Source organism: Nesoenas mayeri (assembly GCF_963082525.1).
Source record: "Nesoenas mayeri genome assembly, chromosome: 1".
Lineage (NCBI taxonomy): Eukaryota > Metazoa > Chordata > Aves > Columbiformes > Columbidae > Nesoenas > Nesoenas mayeri.
This window is the reverse complement of record NC_137541.1, coordinates 54,199,083-54,223,803: the sequence shown is the minus strand read 5'-3', so window position 1 is coordinate 54,223,803 and position 24,721 is coordinate 54,199,083. Positions and strand designations below refer to the sequence as shown.

General features: G+C 38.1%; 2 protein-coding genes across 2 annotated transcripts; one reads left to right on the top strand and one right to left on the bottom strand.

Annotated features, from left to right (window-relative positions):
• Window positions 1-514: 514 nt before the first annotated feature.
• CCDC107 (coiled-coil domain containing 107) lies at window positions 515-9,460 on the bottom strand. The gene is made up of 6 exons (XM_080340651.1): window positions 9,266-9,460; window positions 5,668-5,873; window positions 4,422-4,488; window positions 3,083-3,173; window positions 1,784-1,893; window positions 515-1,174 (listed from the first exon to the last, which is right to left on the bottom strand). The coding sequence occupies exons 1-6, from the start codon at window positions 9,429-9,431 to the stop codon at window positions 900-902; spliced, it is 915 nt and encodes a 304-aa protein (XP_080196777.1). The 5' UTR covers window positions 9,432-9,460; the 3' UTR covers window positions 515-899.
• A 167-nt stretch (window positions 9,461-9,627) lies between these two features.
• On the top strand, window positions 9,628-21,461 carry LOC308037102 (GLIPR1-like protein 1; the record flags this gene model as incomplete). Its single annotated transcript, XM_080338613.1, has 6 exons — window positions 9,628-9,798; window positions 12,191-12,436; window positions 14,817-14,920; window positions 21,045-21,097; window positions 21,186-21,212; window positions 21,307-21,461. The coding sequence occupies 6 exons, from the start codon at window positions 9,628-9,630 to the stop codon at window positions 21,459-21,461; spliced, it is 756 nt and encodes a 251-aa protein (XP_080194739.1).
• Between the last annotated feature and the right edge of the window lie 3,260 nt (window positions 21,462-24,721).

Below are 24,721 nucleotides of genomic sequence, written 5' to 3'. Positions count from 1 at the left end.
GCAAAGTAAAGAATAAAAAAGGCTTTCTTAACACTGACCTACAAAAGCCACTATCAAGTTGGCTTAATGTATTGAAAAAATAAACTCCCAAGCCCCACAGTTCTTCAATGATATATAGCCATACATCTGTTGATACTGATGTAAGAAAAAGTGTACTACAATGAACCAAAAGTCCAGGTTCTATTGTGTTAAAATAAATATGAAACAGGGATATAGTTCTAATGGGTATCAATCAATTATTAGGCAGCTGCTGATTTTAACCAGTGACAGGTGGGGAAGAAATTAAGTGATCCATTGTAATGCATTAAGGTTTAAATTGACACACAAAACTATACAAACGTTTCTTAGGAGACAGCAAACTCGGACATAATTACTTTAAAATAGTTTCTGTCACAAAATTTCTCTCTCCAAATAAAGAAACTTGACTATGAATGCATCTCTAAGACTTAACCCACACTGCTTTTCACTCCCCCCAGAACTAAGTTTTCCACAAAGAGCCAAATTCATCAGTGCATGCTCTTTAATTAACTCAAGAAAGTTATGGTTCAAGTGGCATCGTGCTTACTAGTTACAAAACATTTATGAAACATCTATTCTTTATAGTCTTAATTACAAGATATTCTAATATTTTAGTGAAGCATCAGATATAATTACACTGCATTATATACAGAGTACACTAGTATCTTTACAGGAAAAAATAAATAGAAAAAAATATGTAAACATCCCGAGTAAAATTCTGCTGCCACTGAAGTCAGTTACAGAACTATCAGATAAGAGCACAGACAGTATTTCACCCATCTTTTTAAAGCATACAGCAGTGCACATAACTTCACAGTTTAAAGTGCATACCTTAGAAAAAAATATTTCATAAACTTTTGGAAGTTTTACATATGTAGATTTCATTCATATCTATTACGTCTCCTCAGTCCTATCTCTTCCAATTCAATGGCATCTTTCTTTATAATTTCTTGGTCTTCTATCTCATCTGGCTCAAACTGAAGTATTTCACATTCCTCACATAATTCATGCTCTTCTATTTTGTCATCATTATCAACATCTTCAAGCAAATCTTCATTGCTGTCATCTTCTCTGTCATCCATTTCTTTCCCTTGAGAATGTTCAGCAAATGACTGAATGAGATCTTCAAGTTTCTCGGTACAAATGTGGCTAGCATCTTATAATACAGAAAAAAAAAATCAAAATCAAAGTTTAAATTACTAGAAAGGCTCCAAATTTCAGAGTCAGTTTAGAAGCAGAATATATATATATATTTTTGTTTTCTCTCTTTTATTAAGACTCAACTACTGCAAAAACTTCCCAAATTTCTAAGGAAGCATTCTTAACACTTAAGATTTCTCTTGGACTACTACACAGCTCTTGGAAGTCTCAAGTTGAAACCAACATACTATTTGCTGTTCAGTGTATTATGCAAACCTTACTCAACAGCCTCAAGAGATCTCCATCAGGGATTCCTCAGACTGAAGTTAGACCAGTATCAACAGACTGCTCAGGAGCTTACATTCAAGAAGCCAGTTTTAACAAAGCAGAACATGGCTGTGTGCTCTATCCTAATTCAATGTCTTTTAGCACCTATTCTTAAAAAAAATTATAATGTATCAAAAATTTGAAATTAGATTCACCTCACACAGGAAGAATGGTACTCCTCCAGGATAAAATTAATTCCACACACATTACCCAAGATGCAGGAGCTGAACATTACTATAGTAAGATATGCTTATTCTTTAAACTACTTAGTTATCTATCCTGCTGGAAATCAAAGTACCTTTCATCTTGTTTTCCGACTTATCCAATCCACTTTCCTTCATCAGTCGTCTAATCGATTGAAGCTGTGTCATTATTTCATCTTTCTGCTCACAAGCTAAAGCATTAACACTAGAAATAAAGATAGATGTCAACTGCTGAAAGATTTCCTTGGAAGTGAGTGCTTCATAATAATGCATAAGATTGTAACATCTCCTTCCATGGATAAATACCATGGTGAATTTAGCAACATGTTTATGTCAAGTTTTTCTTTGAGAACTGCCTCTTGAGAAGAGGGGAACCCATCACATACACCTACTGAATAATCTAGTCGCTGAATTCTAACACTGGAGTCCCAATGGCCAAGGTAGAGTAAAGACTACTGAAAGAAACTTTTATTGAAAGTAAACAATGCTTAACATAGAATGTTACAGTTCAGAGGATTTTCTCATTTATTTCAGATTTTGTTTACTCTCTCTCCAGAAATTGGTTAGGCAAATAGGTCAGTGAATTTCTGCTTAATAGTTTCAGCACATATTAAGTTCGGTACACTAAAGGAACAATCATGAAATTCTGCATGTTTTAAACTAGGCTTCATGAAGGACATCAGTCTACAGAAAACAGACTGCATGGATATTTTTATTTCCAGTGGATGGGAAAGGCCTTAGCTTCTTAAGAAAAGAACTTCTTTAAAACTACAAGGAGGTTATATTACTTATTCTCTTGTTATACTACTACAGAGAAGTCATATTTCCCTGATACACACACAATCACTTAAGACAGGGGCGTCAAACTCATTTTCACCGGGGGCCACATCAGCCTCGCGGTTGCCTTCCAAGGGCCAAATGTAATTTTAGGACTGTATAAATGTAAAATTATATTCGGCCTTTGGAAGGCAACCGAGATGCTGATGTGGCCCCTGGTGAAAATGAGTTTGACACTCTTGACTTGACAGGTTCATTTCAAAACACAAAAATAAGCTGCTATACCTTCATCTAGCTTTGTCTTCTAATTGTATCAAAAGTAAGAAACTCCTGCTACCAGAAATCTAATTAATTTTTAAGCCACAGTAACTTGATTGTAAACCTGAGCTTTTGCATATGTTTGGTCAACGAGAGATAGGATGTGCCTGTGGAAAAGATTGCAAATTGCTGAAGAGGTATTACCTGCAAAACACTACAGAAACAAAAAGTAATTAAAGAAGTTTCCTAAACACTGTTCCCTACCTATATATAAGGAACATTTTAAGAACTCTTTGTTAACATTTTGGAGAAATTCAGTTTACAGAAAATAGTAACTGAGATGTTTCAGAAAAACTCACCAGTTTGATAGTGGATCCAACTGAGTCAATAAGGAATTTAACATTTTCTCTGTCTGTGCAAGGTGCTGCTCCAGTTCTAAAAGCTGATGCTCTAACAAAAAAAACAAAAGAAAAAAAAAAAAGGAGGGAGGTGGGGAGCAGGGGCAGGAGAGACAAAACATTATAAGAAATGTATTTACAATACCAAAAGGATATTCATTTTTATTTTTGGTTGAGCAGATTCAAAAATAGGAAGTTTTTTTCTCTATAAAATTCCAGAATATGAAAAGCCAATGATGGGGGTAAGAACAGAAGCCTTACTACATGTGACCAGAAGTCCTTCTCATCTAATAACCTGTCTCCAACTAGGCCCGAACAGAGCACACTTTGGTAAAAACCGTGCAAGAACATGGCTCCCACCTTTCCAGAATCAAAAACTCTGCAGTTACAACACTTCCTGAGGTATAAGTAGTATATTTCTGATTAGCATACTGTCATGAATTTGCCCACTCACATCTTGCAAACATATTCAATGCTTCATGCATTAGAGTAGAGAAGAGTAACTCCTCCAGGAGTACTATTAAACTTTGAATTGAAGAAAGAAGAATGCAACATGCAAGGATGGTGAGCAGGCACTGTAACAAATCATTGCTGAACCTGATTACACATCTGGTGTAGAGAGACACTGAAAGAGGCTGCTAGGTGTTCCATTAACTAAACATTTGTCTATACAAGGGGAAAAAAAATATTAAAACAGCTCAACTTTGATGTGCCATAACGTTTTCTCAAAAGGAAAGCCCACTTCTTGGCACATGCAGAACAGACTGAATCAGACAGTCAAGAGTACTGTGTATCATAAAGAAAAAGATGGTAGTTTATTCTATCTCTTCTATAAACAGTCAATGTTTTTGACAGCTCCCTAATTTGGCCCAGAAATTCAGCAGTCTCTATAATTGTTTACCCATACTGTTCCACCATCAATACAGTTTAATTCTAAAGCAGATCATTATATCCTTTTTAAATAGTCTATTAATTCTAAAGAGTATCATGTCCTATTTAAACATCCTATTGTGCTGAAGAAAACTGAGTGGGTCTTAGGTGACAAAAACATCAGATATTAAAAGGCAGAGAAACATACTATTATTACTGTGGCTGTTTTAAAGAACATTACCATCTGAAGTTTTCAAGTGTTTCAAATATATAAAATAACAAAGTGTTTTCATGTAGGTTCCTAACTGCACATAAGTAGCTTAAAAGATTGTTCTCATTTAGCTAGACTGCATCATCAAAAATGTATAGCTTGTTCCAGCAGGAAATACACATTTTTGGTGAACATATGCATTCTCAAGGGGTATCTTACCTGTTTCCTTTGCCTTGTCTTCTGTACTTTTTTCCTTTTTGGAGGCACTTTCTTCATGTGACTTCATCTTTAACAAACACAATCACATTAAAAGACTTCATCATTATTTGCATATTAAAAAAAAATGCATTCAGAAGTTTACCAAAATTAAACAGCAACATAAAAATGTGCTGCATTAAGGGAACCTTTTTTATGCCATGCCTTCTTCCTATCTTAAACTAACACTTCTGAGAAAAGCATTTGCTATTTCAACTCCAGTTTTCAAAAATGGACAGAAGGAACCTTCTAGGTGACTTGATCCAGTCTCCTACCATTAACTAGGAGGTAAAACTTCTTTCTTAAAGTAATAGAGATGATATTATAAAAATATTTACCTTTCAATACCACAAGCAGAAGTGTAAAATGTTGTAACGCAAAATATTTGGTTTATGATGTTTAAATCTCATTTACAAACTAATTAAATTTATTTATAAAACCAAACTACTCAGCCTCTACCTTCATCTTGGTAAGCTGTTGTATTTTTGTCACGTAGGAGATAATATGAAACTGATTATGGAAATGAAAATACTGTCTCCTGTCCTGTTCAGCTTTAAGGGTTTTTTTCCCTGAAGGCAAGCAACAATGCTCCAGTTGCACTCTCAGCATTGCAAGTGCTGTAATATCTCTTACTACAATTAAGACATATCAAGACTGATATTTAAAAATCGTTGTTTAATTTAGTAATTGTAGAAAACTATCACATTTCATGGATAAGTCTGTGTTGCAGCTGCATCTGCATGACCAAATAAGAAGTCCAAATAAAAGGCCTAGACTACTCACTCTTCTATCTAATTGCTCACCTAATACTATTACTCTGCAGGAATCATCCATCTCCTTCACATACTCAATCTCATTCTGAAGAAGGAAAAGGAAGAGAAGTACTGGTGAGGCTTAAGTTACAGCCTCAGGTAACAGCACTCTTTAGGTTCTCAGATTCTTATTCGAGGGTGGGGGCAAGGTGAGGGGGAGTGTAAGATACTCACTTAAATAAGTGCCTATAAAAAGATAAGTCAGAAGCCTCCATAAGGAAGAATCAAATATGTTATAATTTTAGTTTTGGAGCTCAGATTCAAAGTCAAACCAAGCAAGAAATGGCTTTTGGACAAACATATACATGGGCTCAGAATTGGAAGAAGAAAAAAAACCACAAAAAAACAGTTACATTTCCTTCTACTTTCAATAATTTAATGCTTTTCTTATGACTTACCTTAAGAAATTTGTATGCTGCAAACACTCCCACTCCAAGAGCATACAACGGCATAAGCGTGAAGGCTAACTCTCTACCATTTCCTTTTGTTCTCTCATTCTTTATTTCTTTTTCCATTGCATTTCTCATCTGCTGAATACTCTGATAAGTATAACTATCAGAATTTCCTGGATTCAGGTGAACTTGAGGAACTGTCTGAGGACTACCTTAAAAAATTCAATTCAGAGAAAGAAGATAAAGTCAGAAAGGAAATGAAGAGTCCAACTGGTTTCACAACTGGAATGAAATTGTTTTTGTCTTGTCATTGTTCATCACTGTTCTATGATGCTGTGGTCAGCCCTGCATCCAGATAAAGTTACAAAAAAATAATTAAAAATCCCTCTTTCATTAATAGAATGCAAGGTTAAATGTAGGTAGCAAAGACTCTCAAACTAAGTATCTATGTTTCTTTAAGATTTAAGTTTTCAGTTTCTTCCTTCACAGTAATATTGGCACACCCATAGCAAACCACAGAAAAGTGGATGTAACAAGAAACAACTTAAGCCTTGAAGCATACTCTGAGAAACAATTGATAATGCTGAGAGCAGCTAGAAATTACTATTTTTCCTCTGTAACAAAGAAAGGAGTTAAGTAGGAACTAAATTGTCCAGTCCCAGAAAAAAACAATGTTGAATTACACATGCTGTGTTGCTGCTTTTGTTATTTTGACAGTAAATTCTGTGTTACGTGGATATTCCCACAGGCTTAGAAGTGCTGTACCTCTGCAAATCAAAAACTTAGCAGGAGAAGATTACACAATAGCAAAGAGATGCAACCTTGGAAGTCTGAAATATTTCCACGTGTAATTTGCCTGCCAGAACAGGGAGCAAGTGAAAGAATCGCCAGTGTCACTGCCTGACTTAGGAATTAGGTTATTTGGTAGTTAAATCTGGGGTTCATGAGACACGCACATGAGAAACAGTGCTATCAGCTAAAGAATGCAGAGATGGACAGCAGGTGACTGGAAGGCTGTGAAGTTTTACAGTGACGTCTCAACCGACTGGCTAGACTTATACTTTCAAATACCTTTGAACACTTTGTTAATCATAATCTATTCTATCAGGACTGAGTATGGATAAAACAAGATTCACATTCTACCAAAACTCCCAAACAAAAAAAACATTATGCAAATCACTCATTGTCAATTAATACTGAAACAGTGGCATTTCAAGAATTTATAGTAACATAACTGGAGCGTGCAAGAGACAGCCACAATCAGGTAGAGGAAAAAATTAACATAAGTTACAACTCCCAGTTAACCAACTATTTGACTACTGCTTCTTCCAAATACAAGAGAAAACAGAACATAATTCTGCTAACCTAAGTTGGTACTTTGTGATCTTGAACAGTGTTTTAGAGTTGTCTAAAATGGGTTAGCCAGAAAAGTTTTTCAGATTTTCATGGATTACCCTGACTGCAGCAGCATTTGCTATGGCTCTGCAGTTGTCTCAGGCATTACCGTGACTTCTTCCACATGTAATCGATCAGTTTGAAAAGTGCATTTGAAGTAGATCTTTTATCTGTGTCTTTGCCCATGAAACTTGAAACAGAACCAGACAGTTACACACAAGAATCAATGCTCTAGCTGATACAGGCAGAACTCAAGCTACCTTAATCATTTAACGGAAGTTCAGGCAGACATCCTCTTGTCAAGACAAGCAGGTTTAGACTTACTGAAATATCACTAACTAATCTGGAAATCACATTTTATCTCACATATAGTTTTCCTCCTTTCAGAATGTTTCCCACTGATTACTAAGTTTTAAGTTTGCACTCTTTTTTTCCTTACTTTCAGTTCTTTGTTTTTAATGTAAATGAGGAGATCTACTAATATCTAATATCACAGATGAAAAAAATTCCACAGGTTATAGCTTCCTAGCACAGAGGAACCCTAATAGAGCCCAGGGTCCTGCACTAAGTTTATCCCACAAAAGAAACTGCAGAGTGAGTTACTGGCCAAACAGGAGAAAATAAGAACCCAGAGAGGTGAGAACTGCAAATCTGCCTGAAATTTATTTTACACAGTAAAATACATCAGCAGAATCAGAGGCATGCAAAGGATTACTTTTTTTAAGGTTTGGTTTTAAAAGAATTTGATCTATACAAAATTACAGCTGTCATACAAGTTAATCAAGCAAAACAGGCCAGGTTAGAGCTTACGAAGCACAGTAAATTTGACATCAGCTGGGAAGAACATGATAGCAGCTCAAGCCTCACTCTTTCTGCCTTTGAAAGGTAATCCCAGGGAGAAGCATAGACACATAATTTGGAGGATTACAGCAACTGTCTTGGTTTACAATGCCTTGAAAGCACCATCAATGAATCACAGAACTACCTTAAGAAACCAGGCTTTCTCTTCCGGAAGAAAGTGAACCTTTGAAACTACATCCTCAGCTGACTAAACAGGACATAGTTTAAAATACATGCATTTACACCACTCCAGCTTTAATGGGCAGTAAGCTCTCTTGCCCATTCAGTAATTCACAGAATCACAGAATGTTAGGGATTGGAAGGGATCTCGAAGGATCATCAAGTCCAATCCCCCTGCTGGAGCAGGAACACTAAAATGAGGCTACACAGGAATGTGTCCAGGCAGGTTTTGAATGTCTCCAGAGGAGAAGACTCCACAATCTCCCTGGGCAGCCTGTTCCAGTGTCCTGTCACCCGCACTGTGAAAAAGTTTCTTCTCATATTTATGTGGAACCTCCGATGTTCCAGTTTATACCCATTGCCTGTTGTCCTACCATTGGTTGTCACCTAGAAGAGCCTGGCTCCATCCTCATGACACTCACCCTTTACATATTTATAAACATTAATGAGGTCACCCATCAGTCTCCTCTTCTGCAAGCTGAAGAGCCCCAGTTCCCTCAGCCTTTCTTAATAAGGGAGATGCTCCACTCCCTCATCTTTGTGGCTCTGAGCTGGACACTCTCAAGCAGTTCCCTGTCTTGAACTGCCCGAACTGGACACCATATTCCAGATGTGGTCTCACCAAGGCAGAGCATCTTGGACTTTTTCCAATACACTACCTGATAATTCTCATATGATTCTGTGCTACCGCTTCCTAGCAGTAACACTTGGCTTCCTCGTTGCAATTCTAATAGGGGCAGTGTACTTTTTCCTCTCTGTGACACCTCACAGCTACTCATCTGTTGGAGTTACCCACTGTGCCCCTGCACGCATGATTCACTAAACTGCCCCCATAAGATATGCTTCCAATAACAGGGTGTTACTTGCATTTCAAAGTAATTTTCTTAAGAGAACACTGACTGAAATCAAAACAGCAATGAACTAGAAAAGCAGACTATAAAAGGGCGGGAGGGGGAGGTGGAAGGTTCAGGCAAGGAGCTCCGAGCGCACACACCAGCTCGGAGCCGCCTGACAGGGCCTCCCCGGCAGCAGGCCGTGTACAACACCCAGCAACCCCCGCCAACCGATCCCCAGCCCGCTCCGTTCCTGGGGGCTGCCCTCAAGCCCGCCCGAGCCAGAGGCAGCTCCGAGCAGACCCGCCGGGAACTCCGAACGGCGGCGCGGCCTCTGGCTCCGCCACGGCTCCTACCTCTGCGGTGCTGGCGGGGATCGTAATGGCCGGGGCCGGCCTTGCCGCCCCGCGGAGACCGGCCGGCCCGCCCGCCCCCTCCCCCGAAGATCCTGGGCATGGCGACGAAGACGCAGAGCACCAGCACCACCGAAACCACCGCCTGCTGCACCACCGACAGCACCATGGCCGCCGCCCCCCTGCCAACGAGCCGCCGCCCGGCGGGACGGAGAGGCGCCCGCGCGGCTGCCGCTCCCCGCCCGGCGGCGCAGCGCCCCCCAGCGGGCTCCTCGCGCCGCCGCGGGGCTCGGTTCGCTGGTGGAGAAGTTTCTAGAACAGGCCGGCGTGGGCGGGAAACTCCTTAGGTCCCGGCCGGTGCGGCTATGAGGGTGTGGGTGGCGGCGCTGGCCTTGTGGCCGGTGCTGAGGGCTGCAAGCAAGCCATTACCCCCCTTACCGAAGATCACAGAAAAGAAGTTCATCGAGCTGTGCGTGAGTACGCACAACAAGCTCCGCTCCGAAGTGCAGCCGCCTGCCAGCAACATGCGCTACATGGTAGGGATCGAGGGACAGGAACTGAGGTGCAGGGGTGGCACCATAGCCCTGTCGAAGGGCATGGGACAGTGGCCCAGGGCGCCTTGGGTGGATGGCATCACTGGTTGGTGGTCAAGTGTCAAGTTTGGTTGATGGGAAATACTGCAGTGAGTTGAGTCAGTTGTAGGCAGGTGAGTCTAGAAACACCAGGCGGGCAGGAGGAGGACATTGGACAGGCTGGCTGGAGACAGGATCATTCTGGCTGGAAAAGACCTGTAAAATCATCGAGTCCAACTGTTAACCTAGCACTGTCAAGTCCACCACCAAACCATGTCCCTAAGCACCACATCTGTGTGTCTTTTAAAACACGTCCAGGGATGGTGACTCCACCAGTTTCCTGGGCAGCCTGTTCAGTGCCTGACAACCCTTTTCAGGATGACATTTTTCCTAATGGCCGGTCTAAACCTCCTCTGGCACAACTTGAGGTCATTTGCTTTCGTCTTGCTACTTGGGAGAAAAGATAAACACCCTCCATGCTACAACCTCCTTTCAGGTAGTTGTAGAGAGCAAGGTCTCCCCTCAGCCTCCTTTTCTCCAGGCTAAACAGCCCCAGTTCCCTCAGCTGCTCCTCATCAGACTTGTGCTCCAGACTCGTCACCAGCTTTCTTGCCCTTGTCTGAACTCTCTTCATCACCTTCAATGTCTTTCTGGTAGTGAGGGGCCCAAAACTGAATACAGGATTCAAGGTGGGACCTCACCAGCAGCTAGTACAGGGGCACGATCACTTCCCTAGTCCTGCTTGCCACACTATTCCTGATACAAGCCAGGATGCTGTTGGCCTTTTTGCTACCTGGGCACACTGCTGGCTCATGTTCAGCTGTCTGTCAATCAACACCCCCAGATCCTTTTCCTCCAGGCAGCTTTCCAGCCACTCTTCCCCGAACCTGTAGCTCTGCCTGGGGTTGTTGTGACCCAAGGGCAGGACTCGGCATTTGGCCTTCTTGAACCTCATACAGTTAGTGTCAGCCCATTGATGCTCACATTTCACCCCAAGGAATTTCTCTTTGGGGAGAAACAATGGTCCAGCAGCAGGACTGATCCAGAAGAGTTAAGCTTTCTATAAAAACAAGGGCATGAACTGCAATACTGAGGCTGAAGGGGATTTGTGTGGCAAGGAAGAATCTTTTGCTTGTCATAACCAAAACTAGTTGCATTTGAAATTTTTTCCTGGAAAGGGTTAAACAAAACTGAAGAAGGTGCAGAAAAAGTGGATGTTTGATGTTTAGTCCACTTTGTACCACAAGAGGAGAATGTGAGCATGAGCAGCTAAAGGATACTCTGGATCATGTACATATTTGGATACTGATGGCAAAAATGCCATTTGCTTGGGTGGGTTTGAAGCCAGAATGGCAGATAAGGGAGTGGAAGTGAAGAAGCTTGTCAAAGACACTGTACATAGTTTTAGTACTCAGGAATAGGAAAACCAGGAAAAAATATGAATCAAGGTACACATGTAGAAATATTATTAGAGAAGTACTAAAGGCCTTTAGGGAGAAAATGGTATCAGCAGCCAGTGGAGTTATTGTAAGATCCCCATAGAGACTAAGAGTGAAGTGAAATGTACAAACTCCAATAAACCTAGACAAGAAAACACTGCGTCTTTTACATAGGAGATAAAACTAGGTACTTTAATGATGGAAGAAACTTAATGAAAAACAATCTTGACTGTAAATCAAGTACCAAACATCATTCATGTTCAGGAATCAGAAGCGTTAATGGTGACAGACTACAAAGAAGTAAGAGGTAGCAGATTGAGTTACTGGCCAAACATTGTCATGTTTGCTTCATGAAGCTGTCTTTGCAAAATGCTCTGATTTATATTTAAAGCTTTACTGTATAAGAAGTAAGTTTTGTTTCCAGAGTCTCTCTTGAAAATACTTAAAATATTTATACAGCTGAATCTACAGTATCTGTGCATTTTTAGTTTGGATTAATTTTTATGTACCTAATAGAAATACTTAACAACAACAACAACAATTTCTTGTTCAACAACAAGAAATACAAAAAAAAGTTTAATGTTTAATTAATGTGACACTAATTCCTTATCTGAAGATAAAAGTGCATTTCAGAAATCTTTTCAATTACTAGCAAGTGCTCTTACGAAGTTAATGTTCAACAGTGAAGGGGGAAAAAAACTAGTCTAATGAATTTTTTTCACATTTCTGTACTGCAACAGGAAAAGTCAGTGAAAATATAACATGAGTGCTTGCCTAAATAAGGGAAAGTATGTCTTTATGCAACTCCAGTATCTGATATCTAGCTATACTTTATTGCCTGACTGGTTTTATCTGATTATTGAAGACCCGGTTGTAACTCAACATTGCACAACTGTTTCACCTTTCATGTTTTGCAGACCTGGGATGCAGCTTTGGCAAGGACTGCAAGGGCATGGGGGAAGAAATGCACTGTTCAACATAACATATACTTAGAGAAGAAACATCAGTGCCATCCTAATTTCACATCCGTTGGAGAGAATCTTTGGCTTGGAAATCGTAAAATATTCCATGTTGCTAATGCCATTAAATTGTTCTACGATGAGATCAAATACTATAATTTTTCAACGCAAAAATGTAGTAAGGTTTGCGGTCATTACTTTCAGGTAAGAGTTATCTTCGATAAAACATCCTGTATACTGCTTATCTGATGAATTTCTAGGGGCTGTAAATAATAGAAAGTTGTATATATGTTTTTTAGTGACTGAGAGCTTCCTGTCTTTTGTAATCTCAAGCAATGGTTGTGTTACTGGTTACTCCTGCCCCTGTCCACCTCTTTTTCTTGTATAATAATCCATTATTCTTGTCCACAACATTGGCCTCACTGAAAGCCTCACTTCTTGTTTCATTGTATCAGTACTACATGAACTTCGTAAAAGAATCCTTTCAAGTTCTCTAGCTCTGATGCCACACAGTTCTGAATTCTGTAAGTTTGGAGATGCTCTTTGAAATAATTGTGGTAGATGCAGAATGCCTGTGGAAACTCCTTAGTAGAAATTTTAACAGAAGGAGAAAATCTAGCCAAAGTAAATTATATTCTTTTCAAATATTGTAAAAAAGGGAGAAAAAAAGAGCATCAACAACAAAAGAGGCAATTTATGATATATTTCTGTTTTCTCAGTGGTAGTTCTGAAAATCTTAATTCTGCTGAGAAAGCTTTTATTTGAACATTTATTTTAAATGGATTTATCCATCTTCATGCTTTAAAAGTAAGCCTTGCAGAAGAATTAGTTTCATCTATGGCCCAACACATAATATTTCACTAACCTGAGAAGATAATGCCAAGTCAGATCTTATTTACTAAAAGTGACTCTTTAATCTCAGTATTCAAAGATACTTAGACTACTTTCTGTGCAAAATAGTGTGCAGGATACTTAGAGTGAAACTGTTACCAGACAAAACAGTAGCTGTGAGTTTATTTTTGAGTGGATTTTGGATTGTGAAATGAAAATATTTTGAGTTCCCAGAGTCATTTACAAAGCATTTTCTGTTCGGGGCTTTTTGCACCTCTTGTTATGTATTTTCTCATTTATTTCTCCTCAAGTGTTAAGTCTTATTTGTGCCCTTGGTTCTGCCTGTAACAACCTCAGAATGAAGGCTGGAAGATTTGAGTTTTGCTGTTTATTGGGCAGTAAATCTGAAGATTAGAATTAGACAATATCTCAGGGATGTATTTTTCCTTTTTTTCTCTGGCACAATAAATTATAAGAAGTTCCATAGCAATACACTTCCTAGCATTTTAAAATTTGCTGTTCAACCTTGTCTACATACAATTCTGTAAGTTTTTGCACATTTCTCTTGGAATGATGTTCACTTCTAAGCTTTTTTTCCCCTAATTAAGATTGCTTGTGTTCTTGTTACACAGTTAAGTTGTATCAAAATGTTCATGCATTTGAGGCAAGATTACAACAGAAACTAATCAATAGAAAAACCAAGCAGAGTACATGGGTTAAACAGCAATGAACATGTAAAAGTACATATGTCATCAAAATTGATAAGCAAAGTCCCTGCGTGATCCAGGAACCATCATCGTCTTGAAGGCTCAGACACAAAATTGAAAATGGGTAATATTTGCAAATCATAACTAGGTAGGCTGTGCAGACTTGCTAAGAGAACCACTGCACAGAAATCTCAGAACAGTGGGAATCTCCAAAAAGCATGTGAAACTGTTACATAAAGGCCCCTGAATGAGTCCTTAATTGAGGATTTGGATAATGCCACATTAAACATTAACATCCTTTTCTAAGAGGGGTTATGTCTGCTGAACATAACTGTGTCTTGCAGTTACAATTGAGGAGATGGAACTTTTAGGGATGTTCAAATCAGTTTGTCAGTCTGAGGCCTGTACCCTTTGTACTGGGATGATACCAGGAATAATCCAGTGTGCCTTTAAGTTTTCCAGATGTGGAGTGTATGATCAACAAGATGTTCTAGGTATATAATTGAACATTTTTACCCAAATTCAGTACAGTTTGGTTAGTCATATGCAGAAGGTATAGGAAGAATCTCCCGAGAAAAAGCAAATGCCTAAACTGTGATACTAAACCATAACAAATAATGCTTGTCAGTCTGAAATATGTGATTCTGAAGCTTTCAGACTGAAGTCTACAGTAGTAATCAGCACACAGGAGAAGCCGTTCTTGTAACCTCAGTTACAAGCTGTTGGGTAGTTGCCACTAATTTCCATTTTGTTCCTTGAACTCTAGCCCTGGATCATAAAGTCAGTGACTGCTACTGAAATTGTTCTGTAGAAGATTCTGGAAACTTGCAGCACAGATCACTTTATCTCAAGGGGTGAATATTTAGAAGTTCATCCTAAAAGGCTTGCTCACCAGCAATTTTTTTAAATGTGTAAAAAGATCATATGTTGCAAAATGGAAATAACATGTAAGATCTCTGAAAATAAAGGCAACTTCCTAGATGTTAGACTAGGTTACTGTTGAGTGTAGTTTTAGATTTATTTTGAAACCAATTTTTTTTTTTTAGGTTGTTTGGGACGTTTCATATAAAGTCGGCTGTGCTGCTACTCTATGTCAGCAAGTTTTAGGAATACGAGATGCAGTAATTTTTATTTGCAACTATTCACCACGGTAAGTTGCTGGTTTAAATGTTAAAAAAAAAATGAAAGCATTTGTAATGATGTTTTGTTGAAAGTAAATTGGGTTCTTTATTTATTGGTAGTTTTATAAATGCATTCGGAGAAAACGACGGTTGTCTAATTCAGTTATCAAGAGACCCATGAGCATTAGTACATGTACTTGTTTCGTTTTTTAATCACTTTACTGCTAAAGCACATGCTGTGCCAGTCTTAAGCAACCAACTACCAAACTTAGCTCATGCTCCACATCATTCGTTTATTTTTCATACGAAACAGAAGAAATTACAAAGTTGCTGCAGGCAACTTCAGCCGGAGCTAGAAAACCTCTTAAAGTTTTATACATTTTTAACTGCACTTCAGCTTTGCACACAGTATTTATTTTTTTTTATTCCTTAGAAATTATAGAATAATAGCATAGTTGTTAGATCACTTGCTTTTCCTTTCCGTCTGAGTAAAATAAAATTACATTACCATTTCTTCCCTATTTAATATCTGTGATTATAACAAACATTATTTAAGCATTAGAAGACAGTAAATGATCAATACAAGAAAAAGTGCAACTTGTGATTTTTCATTTAAATTGATAGTCTGAAAAATCACCCACCCCAGATAGTGTTTTTCCTAAAGCAGGAGGAGTTTGAAAACCCAGAGGCAGGTAGTTTAAAATAATAAATTTTGTCTCATAATAATGCACAGTCCATATCAAAGCATGTGCATATGTGCATATCCAATGTTTGTCATTTTAAAACATACAGAGCTTGTGAGCTTGCACGACAGCTATTTTTTCTGGTTGGTTGGTTGTTTTTTTCTAGCAAACTTGGGGCACTATTGGGAAGTTCAATTAGTCTGAACTAAAAAATTCATCTCTCTTCCTGTACCAAAAAACTGGGCTTGTACTTAAGTTGTTATTGTGAAACTTACTGTGGTGTGGAACTTTGTTGTTGTTTGCTTTTTAAAATCTGAACTAAAATGTTTCCAGTTGACAGTGCAGAATAGTGATATCAACAGTGGTCTCTAAAACCTCATCACTTGAGACTTTTCTACTCTGCGACAAGGTACCGTGTTGGTTTGGTGTGCTGGAGAACGGGTAGCTAAACTGAATGGCTGTCTAAGGTGAGGTCTAACATCCCATTGCTCTTCTGTCCATGGCTTGATACCAAGAACGCTGTGGAGTGGAGTTAGAGCAGGCAGACCATTTTCTAACAGCCATTTCCCTTCCTAAACTGTCTGCAAAATAGGTAAACCTTGACCTTGCCACCACACTTCAGATACTGGAACAGCCTCTTCCAGCTTGACCTTCATGACTCTGTTTGGACCCTTAGTGCTCAGGTACTTGCTAGATAGTGGTTTCTTTTCAGAGTTGAGGATGCACCAGTTTAAGGACAACCTTGCCAAAATTACTTTATTCAGTGTAGCAGTTTTACAGTGTAGTCTTTCTATAGACTTTTTCTGAAGGTCTGCTGCTGGGAACATCCATGTCTGTGATACCCAGAGTAATTAATCATACATTGACTTTTAGGGAAACTAGTTTAATTCACGCAAATCAGATAGCCCAGCTGTAAGTCTTCATGCTCAATTTTCTCTCACACATTTAGAAGTTGTATATCAGAATTAGGAGGATGACTGTATGACAAAGTGGTTAGAAATACCAAATACCATCACAGATGAACTGTAGATGTCATTGAAAAGATTTATTCAGTTCTGTTCAGACTGTTTCTTTCGTTTGCACTTCTGTGTAAAGTAGAAACTCTTAGGGATCTTTGTCTTAAGTCTAGCAGAAGGGAAAACCTCTCCTGGTTTTGGAGCTGTAAGTTTCCACTTATTTTAGAGCAAAGGACTTTATAACTGTTTTCTGTTGTGAGTTGATGGTGACACATTCACATCTTACAGCATTAGAACAGCTGCATTTACAGTTTCAGGTTAGGATTTGTAGTGTTTGAGGTTACCTCAACACTCTTAAAAATAATAAAATGCCTTCAAACATCAACATACCTTCTCTCATATCCCTGTCAGTCTGTCGTACAGGTAGTACCTGTATTTTGTGAGTCTTAAGTGCTGTCAATCCAAATGCTGTCACTTCACCTTTTCACATCAGTAGAGGATTCTTTACAGTCCTGGATGTTGGCAGGAACAGCCAGTATTTTCCTGTTTGGCAGCAACAGCCAATGTTATCCTGTTTGGCAGATAGTGACATCCTTGAAACAAGAGATGTGCTGCTGTGGCTTTCAGCAGGTGTGGAAAAATAACCTCCTCGTCCCAGCTTCAGTCAATGCCTCTCAGGTCTTCTGTTACAAGAAAAAAATGATAATCCATGATACTTCTATGCTTTTGGGAATACAGATAACATCTCATTACCTTTTTAGTATTGTACCTTTGCATGAATATGACCTGCCTCGTCTCTACCACCTCTTTAGAAAGATAGGTGACATCCAGTCCCTGATAGGTGGCTGTATCTGGCATTTTTAGGACTCAGTTTTTCCTGAAGAAGCTATGCGAGTTACAATGTTAGAAGACCTCAAGTGGCTGATCAGTAAAGTGGTAAATGAAAATCACTGTAAGTAAATATGAAGTGATACATGGGGGAGAAGGCAATTACCTATAAAAACATGGAAAATGTCAGCGCCATACTCACTAGCTGTCAGAAGCAAATAGAAAAGTAGTTATGAAAAATTAAGTTATTACTCAAGAGTAAAACATAAAATACAATAATGTCACTTTTCATGGAGATAGTCTTTTTGTTTCTGTGGCCTAACCCAGCAAGACAAGTGAAATTAAAGCCTGTATGATAGTCTCCCGTATATTTTACTCCATTTAAATAGCATAGTCTTCAGAAGCCAGCTGAAGTTCCTTGCGGGAGTGACTTTTTTTCTCCCTCCAGAAGTTAATTAGTGCCTTTTTTTCCCATTCCTTACACCTTCTCAGTGAGGCAGGTCTCTACAACCTAGGTCTTAACCAATCTGTAGATTGACAGATAGATAGATTTACTTACTTGTAGCAACAAGGCCTTTTAGAGAACAAGTCAAGGCCTTTCATCTTTCTGGATCTGTGGCTGAGACTTCTATCAGTCCTCTCAAAGAGGATTTCACAGTGGATTGTGAACTTCATGAAGTAATAGTATAATTACCACTCACAGTTGAAGCCTTTGATACCAAGAAAGACTTGCTGAATTACAACTCAGGCAACATCTGTGGCTTCTTTGTGTTGCACTCTTGCGACTGAAATGTGCACGGTCACCCAGTGGGTCTGCTCACACCCTTATTAGGCATTATGCTCTTGCCAAAGCTTCTAGAAGCAATGCTTTGTCCTTCGGTCTTCCTTATTCTGGATTCTGAGACCCTTTTTAAGGTAACTGTGTGGGCTACTGTTTGGAATTACCCATTCTTTGAATGTGTATATGGACAATCACCCAAAAGGTAAGTTATTTAACCTGTAACTTTTTACTTCTTGGATATTTATATATCCATATAAACAACTCTCTCAGCTGCTCTTCTCTGACAGGTTCAAAACTTATGTTCAGTTCTTGGGATCAGAAGATCCCCCTTCTTTTTATAGCTGCCTGAACTGCATGTCTAGGCATGTGGCTGTACTATGCTACTGTAGATGCTGCTCAGATAAAACTTAGGCCAACAGTATACCTGTGGGCAAATGTATATGAAAGATACTTCAAAGAAGAATAGTAGCAAGTAAGTCACAGGTAATGTTTGGGGGTGTTCTCCCTGCATCTTGTACATCAACATTATACCAACTCTTAGGTCTGTATGTGTGGTGGGTAGCTCTTGTTTATAAATACAGGTGATAGAGAGCGTGAATACAGACTTAGAATCCTGAAAAAAATGTCACAGGTCCTGGTGCAAATTATCTCCTTTGAGGAGTGCTCACTGTGGAGGTGAGTAGAGTGACAAATGTAACTATAATAGCCCAGAGTCCTTTAAGAGGACTAAATCTGCCCATGTTCCCCAGATTAGGCTGGGAAACAGTACTGCTTAATCTTTTTTTTTAATGGATGCAGCACAGACTGCGTACTGTGTTTCCCATTACCTAGTAGTATAGTATATAGGCAGCCAGGATGATGGTATCTGCATTATCGTTTTCAGCAGTTACATGTATAAGGAGCCTTTCTAAGAATGTGTAGTGGTGACTACTGTGGGCTGATCTGAATACTTAAACAGTTTGGCTTTGCTTGCGTGAGATATTAAGCATGTAAGGATCCAACTGCCTTCGCTAAGATTGCATACTTGCTCTTAAGACTTTTGCATTTTGTGGAATGAAGATCTTGTTTCTCAAGGTTATAATTCAAGAGTAAGTAGCTCACAGGATTTATTTTTTGCTGAATAGTTTGCTTTAAGCTATATTGGAGTGTGTCACCTTTTAAATTATCCACCTTAAAATCCTCATTTTTCCTTAGTTAAAACCAAGCTTCATCCAGAACATTGTGTTTTAGTAGTCCATATACCAATGTAAAATTTGAATTAAAAGCCCGAGTATTTTCCCATAAGAAAAATACTACCTTTTAAAGATTACTTTATTTCACTGGGACAGAAGAATGAAAATGAAGGAAAGTTATTCTGATGCTTTTAATGAATTGTCAGCAATTTATTGCATTTTTGGTGTATTTACTTCAACAAATGTTTTAATATATTTAACAAATAATTGAAAATTATATGTGAAACTTTTCATTTGTAGTTATGATTTTCCAAGAAATCCATATATAGAAGGAAGATCATGCAGTAATTGTGGAAAAGGGGACACCTGTAAAGATAACCTGTGTAGTAAGTAAAAGCAAATATAAAATGCAATATGTAGAAGGAAATAAGCCAACCACCTAGTTGAACAAGAATGTTACAAGCTTTGTTTTATTCCTCAGTGGTGCTCTCTCATGCCCAATTCCCAAGTAATTTAAAACTGTTCTTAAGACCATGTACATCCAGGAAACAAATAGATAGTCCATGTTTTACCAAATCTGGGCCTCAGTGATCATTATAAAGTCTTTGATTAGAGGCAGGTTGTAGTTATGTGTAGGATTGTTTCTACTGCACTCTGATACTCTGCTGACTTAATCATACCAAAGAAACCAGCATCTATATACAAGCTTGTCAAAGTAGCATGTAGAAGCAACTCTTGAGTAGTTTCATAGGCCTTCAGAACCTGCAGAGCTACTAATCAGTGTATTTAGACTAAAATGTTTAAATTGCAGCTACTGAGTCTTTTGTGACTTTCGCACAGCCACAGCAAAATTACATCTGAGCATCACTATTGCTGATGCTGATACACTCTGTAAGCAGTCACAGTAATTGTGGGGAAGTCATTCTAGGTCTGTAATTCATTCTATAGTTATAAATGGAATTATTATCAGGGGCTCATTGTCTTTCTCACCTGGTTAGTCTATAGGAAAAGGGACTGCATACTGACTTAATTCTCCAGCTATATTTTCCCCATGGTGAATAGGATTCATTCATTAAAGGGGGTATTTCTTTTAACGCTGTTCTTGTCAAGAAAATTAATTAGAGCCATGAATTGCTAATTATGCATCATGTATTGATGGAGGGAAACTTCAAGAGACAGTAGGTCACCTTTCCTCAGAAGGCTCCAGAACTGAAAACTTCCACCTGCTGGGAGGTCACAAGCTATAATAGAAGATTTCTATGGCTAGAGTTTGAACATTTTTATAAGTTTCCTTCAATAAACTGGGAGTAAGACTTGTGTTTTCTGTTCAACAGTTGGTTATTATATTTGCTTAATATATATATTAGTGTAGCTTTAAAAACATCCAGCAATCGTTTAGGTCATAATTTTTAGGTAACAGACACCTCTGAAAAACAGATATGAGGAATACTAGGTCCATTTAGGAAGTAGTCTCTCCAGTTCTCCTCCATAAAATTGAATTTGATAGTATTTACTAGCTCATGCATGTATTTTGAATATCAAACAGTATTTTTAATTTTGAGAAAGACAAAGGAGAGAGATTTCAAACTGAAAATAAAGGGGCTATGTAATATGTCCCTCTCCCCTATTCATGTCACTGTTATATACAATAATAGCTTTATGGAGACTTTAAGATGATTAAATATTGGTTTTAATGTTTATCAAAACATTTTAGCTTTTGTTTTATTTGTAAGGTTTATCAATGGTAATTCTGAGAGTTTTTCAAATTCTGTTGAATGTAAATCTGGTAAGTTTGTTTGAGGTAGCTTGTAAAGATTTAAGGAGAGATAAATCATGGCTGGCTGGTAAAAGTGTTTATTTTTCCCTTTTTCCAGGAAATCCAGAACGTGATAAAATTATCTGTACGTATTACAATTTTACGCTGCTACTTATATCCCTCAGTTACTTTAAATGTAGGTATTCCTAATAATCTTATATTTATATGCTTATTTATAGATTATTCAAGATGGTACCCGCCTTGGGCGTTCACAGTTGTATGCGATGAGGCTTGTATTGCTGTTGTAGTTTTGAGAATATCGCTGACGTTTCTTGCTTTTGTAGCTGTTTACTTTCTCAAAAAACACTTTACAAACATCCATGTGACCATCTAATGGGATTTGAAATACATACTGTCTTCTAAAGATACTTGCTAATGAATTAAGCAGAAAACTCACACTAACATGACTTTAAAGATGACTTCCTTTGACAGTAACTTTGTTGATATTATTTTATGCTCCTTAGAGGAAGCCAACATGCCAAAGAAAGTGAAACTATATCTGCATAAAACCTAAATTGGGAAAATATTAAGATAAAGGTAGTATCTGGTAAGGTTTGGAACCTTGTTTTTAAATACCAAATTTCCCCAAACGGTGACATACTCTGTTCCTGGAATTTGAGGAGAAAAGTATGTGTCAATTGAACAACTGCTACTATTCATACTAAGCCAATATTTGAAATCACAATTGCTTAATTGAGATGCTGAGAGAAAGCTAGCATATTATCTACTCAGTCCTGTTTTCTAGAGTGACAGAATGTTCTGAATAAATTGCATAAAGAAGATTTTACAGAGAGATCGTTCTTCAGAATTTTTGATGTTTGTGAAGTTAGTGCAACTTGGTATTTATAACCTAATGCATTTATTGTTACTCATTCAAAATGTGTAGCTTTAGATTTATTGTTAAGTATTTTGTTTCTAAGTCCCTCTAAACCCTGTGCTTAATTTTAAGGCTTTTTATTCCTTGTTTGAATATGTACCGTTACTTACACGTAGTATATTGCCTGTTTTGTAAGTGTTCTAAAGTTTTAATAATAAATTTTCATAACTTTATCTTGAAACTTGCTCAAGTCCATTTTATCAATACAGATTTTACTCTTCTATATCCAAGACATGAAGTCTTCCATTAATATACTTGCATTAATTTCACTTTCTCCAAAAGACACATGAAATTTTTACAAGAATCTGAAGCTTTTTTTCTTACTAGTATAGGAAACTAGATTTTTTCCTGATTGTATCTTAGCCTTTTCTAGTGAATGCCAATATGACTGTATGAAAGTTCATTATTACTAGGTAATGTTCCACTATTACTGCAAATGAACAAATAAACCCACAAATTCTGCTATTTTCTTAATGATTAGGATGCAAATTGAGCTTAAAGAAAGCTACTGTTATTTTAACTTTAGGAACTGATTTGTCTTATTCTTTCTCTATGTGTGATTGACAATTTAGGTCTGAAACATTCCAGTTTATTATCTTGATCTATATTGATATTTCGATTGATTATATAAAAATAACTTAAAAGTCTCAAAATAAGATAGACTTCTATTGTAGACTAATTTAAAATTAGGCCTGTGACAGCTATTTCTTCTGTAAGTTTTCTGTTCTAAAATTACCAAAATACAGAGCAGACTTTTTAAATACAGGTTTTATTATTTAAAACATTCATTACATTCTGAAATCTAGAAGCCTAATATTATATACCTAAAACCATAAATAGGTGGCTCCTACATGCAAAATTGTGCAGCATGTCAGTTCCAGAGCAGCAGCTATTCCCATTTGTTTACCTGGAAGTTGCTGATATTCACCATGTCTGAAGATAAAAATCATTATTTAGATGCCATATTAGGGCTGAAAAGCTTACTTCAGAGCTAAATTTTAGACACCTGTAAGGAAAAAAAGTTTCCTTAGTACCTGAAATACAACATTTAAATACAATAAAGCTCTTTCAAGCTTTAGTGTGTTAATATTGCATAATTTTAAGATACTGCCTTTTTACAAACAAAATCCCCTGTTTACATTCAGTTATTAAAAATTAAGTTTTTCTACTTGGAGCTGTGAGATAGCCTGGAAGAAATTCCTATCTAACACAGTAATTCCTATGCCTGAGCATAACTGTCCTTCTTGTCATTTGGTGCCTCCATTACAGTTAGGATTGTGACAATCGGAGTGTGCTTTGGAGAGAAGGCAAAGAGCTCTGCAGTCGCCCAAAGCTAAAACCTACTGGCCATATTTATGCCAGGCTGATAAAGCTTTTCATCTGAGATAACAGTGTTTTTCTGAGCTAAGCAGTACAGAGTTTGCAACACTGAATGATGTGCAGATAGTGATGCAATCAGATCTTGTTTCAATAAATTAAGTCATGTTCTCTCCATTAAAACATTTTTTCATTCTGCTTTCCTGAATCTGTGCTCTAAGGTTTCTGTTCTCTGTGCTTGTTCTTGTGGTGACCACAGAAAATACATATAGTTTTCCCCATTTCCCCCAATTTGGTGTCTTAGGGAGGAAATCTAGGAATGGCTGAGAAGATAGTTCATTCCAACATCCCCTTTTTAAAAGCAGCATAGATGTGGATTGTAATGGTTTGTTGTATCTTCTCTTAGAGATTCCCGTGCATTATTCCATAATATTTCATTAAGTATTGTAGCAGTTCTTGAACTTTAACACTTTCATGCTGCTGCCACTAACCATTTCTCGTGTTATCCTGTGAAAACAGGCTTACAATGGACAGCAGAAAAGCCTTCTCATTTTTCACATGCAATGTGAATGCATCATTTCACACAAATGATAGTAATTTAAGTTCATGAAATTTCAATCATGTATGAAGGACAAGTGAGATAACCAGAGATCCTGTCCAGCTAGCCATATATTTGTACCCTGTAACAAGCTTCCTATATCTATGTTGTTGACATCATGCTAAAGCCTTTGTCCTGTACAACCTGCTGAAACTTTGGTCCCATCAAGGAATCGGAATTATTGAGGTTGGAAGGGATCTCTAGAGGGCATCTGCTCTAACCCTCCCACTCAAGCAGCACCACCTGAGCCTGGTTGCCCAGAACCATCTCCAGCCAGCTTCCAAACATCTCTGAGGATGGAGACTCCACAACCTCCTTGAGCAACCTATACTGGTGTTCAGTTACCTTCACAGTAAAAGAAGTGTTCTCTGATGTTCAGAGGGAACCTCCTGTGTTCCAGTTTGTGCCTTTGGCCACTTGTCCTGTCACTGGGGTCCACTGAAAAGAGCCTGGCTCTGTCTTTCATATACCCTCCCTTCAGGTATTTATATGGTCCAAGAGGCTGCTGTCTTCCACAGTGTTGCCACTACCTGTCCATCTCTCCTCCACAATCTTCAGCAGAGTTATCACTGAAGAGAGGAACCTGCTTTGGGTAGGTGGTGAGTGTTTAACACTTCGCTCATACTCTGGTCGAGGGGAGGGAGTCAAACAGGCTGTCTTCAAGGGGCAAAGCAGGTGTTATAACGCATGATAAAGACATGATTCCACTTGATAGGCAGGAGGTAGGCACTACAGGGGAAAAAACACCCTCCAGAACCTTGTGCTTTAGTCTGTGTGACATCCTGGTACTTTGTTCAGAGAA

Bases quoted from the DNA above. Each gene is read 5' to 3' on its own strand.
- CCDC107 (XM_080340651.1), bottom strand. From the start codon at position 9,431: ATGGTGCTGTCGGTGGTGCAGCAGGCGGTGGTTTCGGTGGTGCTGGTG. The intron at 5,874-9,265 runs GTAGGAGCCGTG...GAATTTTTTAAG, and splicing joins TCCCCGCCAGCACCGCAGAG to GTAGTCCTCAGACAGTTCCT. The intron at 1,894-3,082 runs GTGAGTTTTTCT...CTTTATTTCTAG, and splicing joins TTGGATCCACTATCAAACTG to TGTTAATGCTTTAGCTTGTG.